The sequence below is a fragment of the Physeter macrocephalus genome, chromosome 7, assembly GCF_002837175.3.
Source record: "Physeter macrocephalus isolate SW-GA chromosome 7, ASM283717v5, whole genome shotgun sequence".
NCBI lineage: Eukaryota > Metazoa > Chordata > Mammalia > Artiodactyla > Physeteridae > Physeter > Physeter macrocephalus.
The window spans coordinates 152216057-152229456 of record NC_041220.1 but is presented as its reverse complement, the minus strand read 5'-3'; the positions used below and the strand labels follow the sequence as shown (position 1 = coordinate 152229456).

General features: G+C 50.4%; 1 protein-coding gene across 1 annotated transcript in view; it reads left to right on the top strand.

Moving 5' to 3' along the window:
- The first annotated feature begins 4480 nt into the window (after positions 1 to 4480).
- ANOS1 (anosmin 1) overlaps positions 4481 to 13400 on the top strand; it is a 190728-nt gene continuing 181808 nt past the window's right edge. The window contains exon 1 of the mRNA XM_007128919.3: positions 4481 to 4678. Within this exon, the coding sequence (XP_007128981.2) occupies positions 4481 to 4678 (198 nt within the window). The remainder of the gene's footprint in view (positions 4679 to 13400) is intronic.

Here is a 13400-nt window from a genome sequence, read left to right as displayed (position 1 = left end):
CAAGCAGATAATTGCAAATGGATATGCGTGTCCTTTTCCAAAAAGCTAAGTGTGTATTCGGTGACCCAATGCAAAAAGCTATAATTTTCATTTGTAAATGATTAAATTTGCCATCAGGGAACAGATTGGTACAGCGCCATAGAGGTTCACCCCATTCTTACCTGAAATCATATTACAAAGGATGCAAATCTGATATTTAGACATGCAGTTCTTAACTGCATCCGAGCTCCCATTTCATTCTTTGTTTTTTTGTTTTTTTCTTTTTTTTTAAGAGCTCTGTGTTCCCTGGATCATGAAGTTCAAAGCTGAGCCGACGAGAGTTAAGTCTGGAGGAGGGGGAAAGCCCAGTTGAAGAAGAGATCTGGAAGAGTCTGGCTACCAAATTCTGACAACTCCGCATGCAGATGTAGAGGTGAGTATGGGCCAAGGCTCTAGCATGGCTCACTTTTTGGTTTTTCTCAAGATGTTAATTTTTAATTAAAAAAAATTAATTTTAATTTCTCTGGATGTTAACTGTAGTTTCTGAGAGAAGATGCAAGTTATTGCATCATCCAGTGAAAGCAATTAAAAGGAAACTGGGCACCATATGTGAGTCCCCTGCCCTCACGTCACTGGCCCCTATAACCCATAACCAATGACCATGGACCACACTAGGTTTAAAACTCATAAATGCCATCGAAGTAAAGTATTGGTCTTCTCCAGTTTTAGAGCAAGCTCTCCATTTGCTTTTCCAAGAGGGGAATGTCAGAGAAAGATTGTGCTTGCTTCCCTCACAGTTTATCCTTATCGAATGCAGCTGAAAAGCCCTTAAAAAGACAAGCCGCTGGCCCCCCAAAATGAGGCTAAGAGTGTCTTGGCTAAATGTTTTGGAAAAAATATATCAATATGATTATTAAGAAGTAGATAGGTATGTCCAATCTATATCAACACACATACCTAAAAAAGGTACTTTAAACAAAATGAAGTCATAGATGCTACTGAAATCAGAGCTTCCACTCCATTTTAAATGGGGCACATGTTTTCTAAATCAGTTCTCTCTCAAACCTGTCCGTGGCTCACTTGCTATAGAATCAGGAGGTGTTGTTTCGAAGCTGAGCTTCCAGGGCTGCCTTACCTCCGATATGCTTACCTAGAATCTCTGAACATGGAGTCTTGGAGTGCACCTTTAACAGACCTCTCGGGGGCCTCTTATTCTCTGCTTAAGGAAAAAAAAAAGTATAAAAAGGAGAAGAAACTGATAACCTAAATCAGTTGCAAGGAAGAGCATAGCTAACTTTTTGGAAACTGGGAATGGGGGCCTTGTTTTGTGTTTCTTCTGTAACCTGACTGAGATGGACCACACATTCTGGTCCAACTGTGTTCGTATACATAGAGATAAGAGTCAATTAAGGCCCTTTTCTACTCTCTTTAATGGATGGGTGTTTTGTCTCTTTAAGTCCCACTGAAGTCAATATGAGGTTCATTTCCTCTCCAAATTCAGACCATCAGGTCCAACTTGGCTTTGAGGAAAGACATACTAAGCACTTTCTTCCTAAGGCACCTGGACGAGTCCCAGCCATCCATTTACCTGTCATTCCTTCCACACCTACTTCTGGTTCCCCTCTCATGTGGCTGGTCTTCAGGGACGTAGGGTATGGCTCACCCAGTCATGTCAAAAGTTAGGGAGTCTCTGGGCCAGTTCAAAGGGTGAGCTGCGTAATAGATTGCGCATATGTGAGCAGAATAACATAGTAGATTTTGACTGTTATTCTGATTTTACCAAAATGCTTTCCTTTTCAAAGTTACTTTAAACTGCAATTAAAATAAATAACATGAAAAAAGCCAGCATAATCACAGAAGATGTCCGTGATAAGTCTAAAAGAAGAAAGCAATATAACCGCAAGTATTATTTTAACATATGCATAATAAAGCAGCCCTGTATGTTTAATCCTAAGCTTTTTGTGCAACTCACTAGATGTTCTTTTGTGGTTTATCATAAAATGCATTTATTCATGGAAATGAATATGTTATGTAACCCATATAAGCAGAACACACGTCGCTTTTTAAAAAAATACAGTGATCCCTTTGAACATTTAAAAGCTGTTTTAAAAGCTCAGCATGCTTGTCCTTGTGATTTCACTTTCTAGAATATAAATTTCATGATATAACATGCAGAGTTATAAATCAAAGATACCATAAGAAAGTATAGGCATGCATAATATCCTTGCCTTCATCAAGACCAGGTATTTGCTTAACTTTAAAACTCACACACCGTGGGAAGGATCCACTGCAGCTTTTGGAAATGTTTTTAGTAACTCCTGAGTGAAAGTGATAACATTCAGAAGACTATCCCTGTATTTAGATGTCTCTCCTCCGTTAGTTGACCTAAGGCTCAAAGCACCTTCCTGCTTGGGGTCACCACGGTTAGCTTCTTTGCTCTTAGTCAATACTGAGTATGTTGAACATTCCTTCAAAAGATTTCCATCCACAGTTCTGAGCATCTTTTAAAGAAACTTATGAGTTCACGTGAGCTCATGTCTAAATTTTTTATGTTTCCGGCTCACGTGTAGCGCATTGTCATGCTAAAACCTACAGGTGCCGCCGGCTATGTAATTCGTGGGACCTAGGGCGAAATGAAAATTCGGAGGACGGTGTTGAAAATTAACATCAAGGTTGTGACAGAAGAACATTAAACCAGGGATGGATCCTTCTAAGGTCACACACCCATCAGGCCAGCTCTGCCTACAGAACCTTTTGAACAAAACAACTCAGGTTTTTAAAACTCACTGGGAAACGCGCTAAGCAATTCATTTTATTGGCCTTGCTGATTTAAACTAGCTGAAGAAATATACATGAAAGATGATGTGAAAGAAACAGGGGTATAACAGGATAACTGCAGATGGTTGTCGTTACCATTGAACAGGAAGACCTCAAAATCTCAGAGTGGAAAATCTGCAGAATTTTAGGGGGACAGGACTGGAGGTCGGAAAAAGCCACGGGCTCTATGGGAAGAAGACTCCAGCTTGGCGCGCTATCTTTGAGCAGGTTGCGTGCATCTAGACGCTCCAGCTACGCTTAGTGGTGTATTTCGGGAGATAACTGCGTTTTGGAATGTGCGAGTGCAATTCTGTATGAGAAGGTAGCAGTGCCAGTTCATGGGAGTATCAGTCAGTTGTCCCGCATCCGAATGAGTGTGCGTGAGTCTTTTGGACTCTGTTGCGTTACATAAATATCCCCAAGTTTGGAGCACAGCCTTCCTCACATCCCAGCCCTCTGTAGGCTCTCCTACCGGCAGGGGGCTGGAGCATAGTCACTTCCCAGGGGAGCTCAGGGCAGTACAGAGCTTTGTTAGGGGTGGTGTGGCATAGATGCTGCTGCGTCTCTTCCTCTGGTGGGGCCCTAGCTGGGGATGGAGAACGCGTGTGGTGAAGGAGCATTGGAAGAGAGTACAAGAGGGTACGGGCCAGCAATTTTGCTGCTGAAAAGGCCAAATCAAAAGACTTGGGGCAAAGACAAGGAGAAGAGTGTAGGAAAGGTTTGTCTTGAATAAGTCACTCGGGCTGGGCGGGTAGTGCTTTACTAGAACAACAGACACCTGAGGAAACTAGGGGTGTGGGTCTAGGTAACAAATGTTCCTAGCTGCCCGCTCAGCTCGGTTTCCACGGGATAATAGGAAGGAGGGAAGGAAAGGATTGGAGGAAGGTCTGAATGGAGGGAGGAAGAAGAGGGAGGAAGGAAGGAAGGAAGGAAGGAAGAGAGGAAGGGGATGAAGGAAAGAAAGAAGGAACGAGGGAGGGCGGGCGGAGGAGGCACGTGCCAGTCCAACGTCCCTGCCTGGCCTCTGTCTCGCCGTATTACACCCATCACAGTCCTGTCACTGAGCTCTTTTCCCTTCCTCGGGAAAAGGGAAATTCAGATAAGCGAAAGCGTGAGCGGAGCGGAGCAGAGCCCGGGGTAGGACCCGGCGAGAAGGCCCACAACTTAGGGGCGCTCCGTCCTTCCTTAGCGTGTTCCCATGCCCTTGTGGGTCCCGAGGCCCTGCTGCCCGAGACAGCGCCTCACATCCGGGCCCGGGCTTGCTCGCACCTGACGTTCACCTGGATGGCGAGGGGGAGGTGGGGCAGGAAGGAGCGCAAGCGGACCGTGGGGGCACCTGCGTGGGAGCGGACCCCCTGGAGAGGGGCGCACGGCGGCGCTCGGCCGGCATCCCCCTGCGGCAGAGAGAGCCCCCGGCTCGCTGCCCCTCAGACCTGCCCACGGCCCTCCGCCCGCCCCCCGTCACTCACTTCCCTTCCAGCCAATGGCGCGGCCGCCTGTCACCCTCACCCCACCCCTGGAGGCAGAGCGGGGAGGGCCTTGGCAGGGAGGGCGCGGGGCCGGAGTTGAATGATTGAACTTTCCAGCGGAGTTGCGGCGGCCGCGAGGTTCCCGGCAGTGCGGCCCCGGCGCGGAGCTGGGAGCCTCGGCCAGCGCCCGGCGCCCGCGCCCCCGACCCGCAGCCATGGTGCCCGGGGCGCCCCTGACCCTCTGCCTCTGGCTGGCGGCCTCCGGGGGATGCCTGGCGGCGGGCTCCGGCGCGACGGCCGCCCGGCGGCTGGACGAGTCGCTGTCGGCCGGGAGCGTCCAGCGCGCCCGCTGCGCCTCCAGGTGCCTCAGCCTGCAGATCACGCGCATCTCCGCCTTCTTCCAGCACTTCCAGGTACGAACCGCCGCCCGCCCGGGTCCTCGCCGGCGCTGCGGGCCGCGGCGGGTGCGCACGGGGCGCGCGCCTCCCAGCCTCGCCGCCCAAACTTCTCGCCCAGCTTCCCTCCGCGTGGACTTTTCCATCTGGGGGCGCGAACCCTCTTTTCCAGCACCGTCCCTGCCCCCGAAAGGAAAAAGAAGCCTGCGGCATCTTGCCCTCACTCCCTTCTTCCGAGGGGGAAACGAAAGGCGGTTTCTCTGGGAAGGGAGAGCAGTTTTGTGGCTTCCAAGGGAGGGAGTGTGGTCTTGTTAGTTGCCCGGGACTCCCGCGCGGGACCGCGGGCTGCTGGCGAGTCCCGCAAACTCCGGGGCGTGGCGGGCGCGGCGGGCACAGCGAGCGAGGCCGGGGGGCGCGCACCGGGGGCTCCCGGGGACCCGCGCAACGAGCCCCGGCCCCGCAGGTGCCCGCGGGCGGACACTTGTGTCTCTCTCGAGCCTTGCTTTCGCCCTCGGCGGGCCGAGAGCTCGCGGCCCACCCTTCGAGCCCCGGACGGGGCGCTTGGGCCCAGTCGTGCGTTCCAGCGCGTTTATGTTGGGGCCCGGGGAGGCGGTGGGGATGGTAACTGTGCGCGCCCCAGTCGGAGCGTCTAGGTCTCGCCAGCGAATGGCGTGGAGGGGAAGGGAAGGGAAGGGATGCAGGGGATACGGGACTCGGAGGCGCCGTGTTTGGATGCTCTGGGCGGACTCCCGGGGGCCAGTGCCTCCCCCAGCCCTCGTAGGTTTTGTCGGCTTTGAGGGTAGGAGAGCTTGTGGGAGTGAGGGTGTTGGGTGAGTAGAAGGTTCAGAGAACGGCACGCTCGGTGCTGTGGGTGGCCGGGATCCTGGGGCGGGGGGGCGCCACAGAGGGAGGACCCCCGCGGGACCTGCTCAGGGACACGGGCTGAGGGCGGATGCACGGGCACCGCTCCCGGCCCCGACCGAGGCGCGTCGCACAGCTGCCTTCCCCAGCGGAGCCGAGTGCGCGCGCTCTGAAACCGTTCGCGCAGATAACCCAATTGCTCTCGTCGGCCGTGGTTCTCGCCCTCGCCTTTTCGTCTCTCTCCTTAGTTGCTCACCTGTTGCGAAGTCCCCGCTTCTAGCCGCAGGGAAACCTGCGGAGGCCAGAGGAGCCCGGGGCTCTCGGTGGGGTTCTCAGCCGAGCCCTCTGCCCTCGAGAAATAAACCGGGCGTCTCTTCCACCCGGGCGGGATACATGGGCCTTCCCAGGGGCCCTGGGGACTGAGCTGCGACAGGACGCCATCGTAACGACCGTGGAGTTGGGGACGAATCTCCGAAGTCCGAAGCGATGCGCGTTCTGGCGTGAGAACTCATGAAACCTCGCGCCGCGTGGCGCAGGAGAACGAAAAGTTGGGATCTTCAGAGAGTGCACCAGCTGGCGAAGTTTGCGTGCGCCTGAGCGCGTGCTTCTCTGTGTCCTCAAAGAAGCGACATCCGGTGGGTGTCAGAGAACTCGGTGCGCCCCGCCGTCCTCGTGGGTCGTCAGGGAAAGGGAGAAGGGAGTGTGGTGTCGTGCGCTGAAATGACGCGCACGTCCTGGAGAGGGCTCCTCCCCAGCCACCTGGTTTCCCAGCCGCCGGCCCTGCGCTCACCGTCACGCTCCTGAGGGGACGCCACGCTCTTGTGTCAACGACGACAGAAAACAAAACGAAACGGCAGTCTGTTCCCGGGGAGAAAGAGTATCTTTTTTTCTTCTTTCCTTCCTTCCTTTCTTCTTTCTTTCTTTTTTTTTTTTAAATTGAATTGTCAGTTGCTGCAATTTATTTGTTTTACAGTTTCAGCGGCTAAAGAAGCAGTTTAGATCAAGCCAATTCCCGTGAAAGGCTTTTCTTGTGGTCTCTTGGCATGATTTCTCTTCGGAAGAAAAACTGCTGACAGAATACAGATTGCCAGACAATCCTGATTACATTTTAATTAGCTGGGTGAAATAAGCTGCAAATTACTCAGTTAGGACTTAATAACTGCTGTTTTTGCAATCAATTGCAAAGCCATTCTTGGAGGTTTAACCCTAACCTGGTAATGCCTATCTGATTTATCTAAATTGCAGGGATTAAGCGTTCTTAAGATTTGAGAAGACAGAAGCACACACTCCTTATAAAGCGTCCAGCTTCCCTGCCCCTCCCCCTTTTAAAATAATTGGAAGGATGCGGAGGGATCAGCCTGCGGGCAACTCATTACGCTGAACGTGGGATTTATGAATGGGCGGGAGAGGCTGGGGTGGTGGAAGGGTTCGGAAGAGCCCCTTCTGTCAGGGTCACCCCAGCCACTTGTGCAGATAAACCGAAACAGAAGGCTGTTTCTGGAGCAGGTGCCGGTTCTCAACTTCTCCTGCACAGTTCCCGGCCTCCTTTGAAGGAGCTGCCAGGGCCAGTGCCCTGGGGTAGCAGGCCTGCAGAGGAGGCTGGGATCCAAACGTCTCCGCCCCAATTCTGCACACTCTCCAGTGCCTCCCAGCCTTGCAGCTCGAGGCTGGAGGTGGATGGAGCGCACGCGTGCCTCCACGTGTGTGGGGCTAGATCGGCTTCACCTGTCCATCATGTGGCTGTCAACCTTGCCTGACGGGCACAGGGGACTCAATACTGATGCCCGGAAGTAGGTGTGGTGATAGGGATACTGGAGTATCTGTATCCTGAATGATTGATCGGCCCACGGTCCCCGACCTGAAGGAGCTTAGGATTTCATACTGCAAGGGAGACGGATTCTGAACTGAGTCATTGATTTCACCACCGAGGGCTGCCTCCCATCTGTGGAAAGCAGTAACGGCTAGCATCTCACAGGTTATCAGTACCCGGCTCCACGATGCCGTGCGCAGGGCATTTGGCACGTTGCCATTTCAAGTTCACACGTATCATGCGTGCACACGGCTAAAAGCCTGGCGACGGAGGCAGTTGGGGAGGGCGTTCCTCAGTGAATGCAGCTGAGGTCCGAGCTGTGGGGTAAGGAGCAGGGAGGTGGGCTCTGGAGCCGGGCAGATGGGCTCTGCGTCAGGCTTAGCCGTTTGGCAGATACGTAGCTTGGGGAGGATCGCCTTCCTGAACTTCCAGCCTCTCGTGTGTCCGGTAGGACACCCGCCCAGCGAGGTGGAGATCATAAGACCTGTTGAGGATAATGAAAGCGATGGTAATAAAGGGGTCACTGTTCTGGGGGTCTTACAAGTCTGTCTCATTTTATCCCCACAACCGTCATACGAAGAAGGCACCGTTGGTGTCCTCCTAGAGCTGGTAAGGACCCGAGATGCTGAGACGCTAATAGATGGGGGACCTGGGTTCCCAGCAAGGACAGCTACAGGTTTGGGATTTGTTCTTGTTTTTAGGATTTTATTGGTGAGTGGTTTAACTTACTTCAGAGCTGGCTGCCTTTTTCTCAGGCCCCAGCACCAAATGGAAACATGCCGTCCATTATTCAAAGAGCAAGAAGTGTTGTTGAAGGAACTAAAATATAAAACTTGTTCTTTCTTCTGTGACCCTTCTCTCTTGGAATTTGCGCTCCAGTGCTGTTCTCGGTAAAGCATAGTTTAAACATGAAGTCATTTGCGTGGATTTCACTGTTCGTCTTTCTCTCGTGCAGTGCCAGTGTTCCACGCAAACATCAGAGCATTGCACTTGTATGTGGAATCACCAGCAGTACACAGTTTTGATTTCCTGGTTCATCCCTGGAGGGAAGAGTGGGGACCAGCCTCAGGAAGGTGGGAAGGAGGAAGCGAGGACCCCCAAAGTGCCCTGTGTAGGGTGTGCCCGATGGGCGCCCTGCAAGGGGATCTTGCAGGACGTGTGTAGACCGTCGTGGGCGCCCAGGGTCTGGCGAGCGCCTACGCCTGCCCGGGCACGGCACTTGCCCAGTGCCCTGTTCTGCCAGCTGCTGGACCGACGCATCGCACTTAGTTCTAGCCGGGTCCTCGGGAAGCTGAGCCAGGGGTCTGCCCCTCCTACTCGTCAACCCATAGCAGATGGTCAGCCCCCAGGTGCGCTTGGATCTGCTTGCCAGCTGCAGTTAGCCACCTGCATTAGGGACGGGCAGTAGGCTTGTTCCCGTGGACTCCTGGACTCTGGCTGGCCGTCCCCCAGACAGAGTATGATGGTCCCAGCATGGGACGGGGACAGCTACCACTAAATTCTGGGACACGTCAGCACGTGCATGCGCCACCCTGCCCCTCCTGTGTTCGCCCTGAGGTCCCTGCAGACGGTAGAGTGTGACAGTGATTTGGGGGTGAGGAGGGGGAGGCTGGGAGGGTTGGGGTGCCAGTGGGCAGCTGAGAATCTTCCCTGGGGCGGAGAGGGGTGGTGAGAGGTAGCATCGTGCATGCCGGAGCCTCCAGAACACGCTCCTGTATCCCATCAGGCTGCACATACGAAACGCAAACTCGAAGATAAGATCATCGAGGATTTCAGGATGGCGATCTCGGCACATTAGCCCTCAGGTGCAGGGCCCCTTCTGAGCGAGGCCCACGTGCACTGGTCATTTGTCCCTGAAGCTGGCCCTGGTTTGGGTTTTTTAACCCTTGGAAGCGGTAGGTTAAGCCCGCTTGTCCTGGTGGTTCTTCACAGTCTGTCCGTCGTGTTCAAGGGTGCAGTGCTGACGTGCTCACTTGGGAATAACCTGCTGTGCACTTGTTTTCTCAACCTCACTAGAAGACTAAAGAAGAGGGAAGACAGTGACCGTGTGCCTGAAATAAGCTCTGTCTCTTTTGGGGTGACTCTCATTTAACTTGAGAGTGACCTCCTCTTCTGTGCTCGTTGGGACATTCAGGGCGGAGACCCTGCCTGTCTCGCTAGGTTCTGCTCATCATAGCAGTGATGGAGCTGAGTCTCAGAGCCTTACAGATGGCGTCCTTCCACTAAATATTAGCAGACCTGCAACCCGCTCTTTCCCTGCCCGAGTTTTCTCAAAGGAGGCTCAGTAGAATTGGGCTTGCGGAAAAAGAGTAGCCCACGTGTAATAAAATAGGAAGAGTGCGTCTATTTCTTTGCCAGATTTGGGGACCTGAGGGGAAAAGTGGGTGGAATCTTGTTGGAAGATAAGTAGCAGGTTGCTGGCAGCCTTGGTCCTAGGGCTCTAGAATTTTATTAGTGTTAAGAGATTCCAGCTTAATGGGACATTATTCACTCTCCAAACTACTGCTGATAGACTCGTTTAGGTAGCTGATTAGAGATCAGAGGCTTTTTTCTAGCAGTAATTGGAAGCTGTTTGTTTTGGCAAAAGAGAGAACTAAGCTGGTGATTAGCTCATGCTGCTTAGAGAACTGGCCTCTCCTCTCAGAAAAAGTAAACAAACAATTAGAGCATCAGAAACCTTTAGCAGCCACAGATCTGCCCCAGGCTCGCAGATTTTTGGAGGGGCCATTTTGTGGTGAATATACTCAGCTGTGGTGTGTCCGTTTGGCCTGCCGTGAGGTTGAAGTTATATGCTAGAAAGTCTCTGGGAAGAGAGGCCATCCTCAAGTTTGACCTTTATATTTCCTGGTCAGGGTCACTGGATCTCTGGCTGTGTTTCTAAGAATTTCTGAATTTGACCCAAACTAAACATTAGGTTATTCATGGCAAATTTTCATGTTTTTAATACAGCATTTCTCCTTGAACTGTGATTTACAAGTGTATCTTATTGTGACTATTGCAGAACATTAAGAAAACGCGTTAGAAAATACCGACTTATTTATTTCTTTGTGCACTGTACTATTAGAGGAGAAGTATATGTATGTATCTATATATGTTTATATATTGAGTATAGTATATATTTATATATATTTCAATATAGTATATTAATAAAATACATACATGTATGTATGTTTGGAGACCTACATTTAAAAGTTAATGTTGTTGGTTTAAGCATTCCCACCTTAATAACCTCCTAACTTATAATTTTTTAATGTTTTTTTGAAATAGATTCATCAGATTTCACTGTATAACCTACCTGGGTATGTTTCGGCAAACGGGCATAAAACTTTCAGGCCAGGTAGAGAAACTTAGCGAAGTGTCAGTGGGCACTGCTTGTATTTACTCAGAAATGGAGAAGTTCCTACGTGTGACTTGCTGTTGCCTTCCGGAAATCTGATTCTTACACGATTTTGAGGGTTGGGCTTGGACAGTGATCAGTGAAGCGTATCTGTATTATTGAGAGACATTTTTAATATGAACAACAGAACTGGGGAAAAGAGCAAACGCCCTGTTGGAATGCTTTGTCAAATTACCCCATAACTCATACTGTTGGTGCAGTGTCTGAGCTCCAAGTCCTTTCGAGTGCTGAAGCCAGCCACCTTTCAACATTTCCACTCACCCTGCACTCCATATTTTGAAAGTATGTTGTCTATCAACATGTGGCCTTTATTAAGTATGACCTAGTTTTTCCTCTTCACATTAATCAAAGATATCCATAACTCCTTCAAACTTCAGATCAGCGTGAGGTCGCCCACATTACCACAGCAGACTGATAAAACTGACATTCTTGACATTTTAGTTATTTTTGTACCATCTGTCTTAGGAGAACGTGTAATTTGTTTTGGATTCTCTGAATATTGGAAATGGGTCATAGACACCTATTCCTTCTCAGGAGACGCTGTTGGTGACTTTCTGTCCCTCACCCCGCCAGCCCCCTGGCTCCTGGATCGGCAGCTAATAGCTTACAGCTGCTCCCCCTGAGAGACTAACCTTTAGCCCCTGGGCATCATCTTGCCATCAGGGCAGTGTACCCTCCTTCCCTGACGAGGGCAGATCATGGCCATTGGCTCACCGCTGGGGGATACAGGAGGCCAGCCCTCTGCTGGGATCAACCCTGGTGCAATTTATGCTCCAGAGCATTGCACGGGGCCAGGCTTATCAGGTATCTAGCCGAGATCACATCCCTACTCGGCTCCTCCTGCATCCTTCCCTCCCCTTCCACTGAGAGCTTCCCCCCTGATACATCACATTCACAGAAAGACCCCTTTCAGCCTCAGCTTCCAGGAAAGCCAACCTCAGACACCTACCTTCAGATACCTCATCTAATTCAACCCTTTTGTTTTGCAGATGAGACAGCTTGATGCTTATTGGAATGATTCATTCAAGCACATACAGTTAATAGATAGTAGAAGTAAAGGTATAACCCAGCGTTCACAGCTCTCAGCTCAGACTTTCCCCACTATCCCTTTGCTGGCTTTTTTATTGTTTATTTTTTTAACTTAATTTTTATTTTACATTGGAGTATCGTTGATATACAGTGTTGTGTAGTTTTCAGGCGTACAGCAAAGTGAATCAGTTATACCTATACATGGATCGATTCTTTTTCAGATTCTTTTCCCATATAGGTTATTACAGAACACTGAGTAGAGTTCCCTGTGCTAGACAGTAGGTCCTTGGTGATGATGTATTTTATATACTGTATAGTAGTGTGTACATGTTAATCCCAAACTCCTAATTTATCCCTCCCCCTCCTTTCCCCTTTGGTAACCATAAGTTTGTTTTCTAAGTCTGTGAGTCTGTTTCTGTTTTGTAATCCACCATTCCCTTTAAAAAAAAAAAGTGAGAGTTTATACAAATTAAAAAAAAGAACCCTTCTAGATGAGGAAGCACGTAAGAGTTGGTACGTTTTCTGTTATTTGAATTTAGTTTATCTCTCCTGATGATTTCAGTAAAAAGTCTCAAATCTTGATCCTAAGACATAAGCACATGCTCCTTCATTGCCTATGTGAAAAAATGTACATAGTAGGCACTCCGTGTGTTCTGGTTCTGCCTATCCGCAGTTGGTTGAATCCGCTAGTGAGGAACCCGTGGATACAGAGGACCGGCTATACTCTTATTATAATGCGGACCGGCTGTCCGTATTACATAACGGACTTGAGCATCCGTAGATTTGGTATCCACAGGGGTCCTGGAACCAATCCCCCACAGATCTCAAGGGACGACGGTGCTGTTAAAGCCAGCTTGAAATAGTTGTCTGGTAGGTGGACAGTAGGTGGGGTGAGGGAACATCATTAACCTCAGTACCCCTGGCAGATCTAAGGGGATGGCAAAGAGGACCAGTTAGTTCAGATATTAACCAACTTTGCATTTACTCAGCAAGTGACCAGGCTGCCACATCCCCCAGGACCTAGAATCCCCTCCATATCTTTAAAAGATTATGCAGGGCTTCCCTGGTGGCGCAGTGGTTGAGAATCCGCCTGCCGATGCAGGGGACGGGGGTTCGTGCCCCGGTCCGGGAGGATCCCACGTGCCGCGGAGCGGCTGGGCCCGTGAGCCGTGGCCGCTGAGCCTGCGCGTCCGCAGCCTGTGCTCCGCAACGGGAGAGGCCGCGACAGTGAGAGGCCCGTGTACCGCAAAAAAAAAAAAAAAAAAAAAGATTATGCACATGGTTTCAAAATAGTGAGCGGAGGCATTTTCCCTGATGGTGATGGAGAAGGTTGGATAAAACTGGTTACCCGTGATAACCGATAAGTAAGGAAAGATTTATGGAAGCAGTGTTTATGGCTCACTTTAATGTAAATCTCAGACCGTAGATGCTGGGTCTGTTTCTCCGTTAAAAAACACAAAAACGCCACTTTAATCACTTCCACTTATTTCAGCTAATATCGGTGGATTGCTGCAATTTCAAAGATGAGGTGGTAAAATCCCTACTCCTGAGGGATTTATAGTCTGGTAGGGGCTAAGACTTGTAAACAGACCACTGCAGTCTACAAGGGAGGGCTCAGGGAGAGTTATTTGTGTGAGATCTCA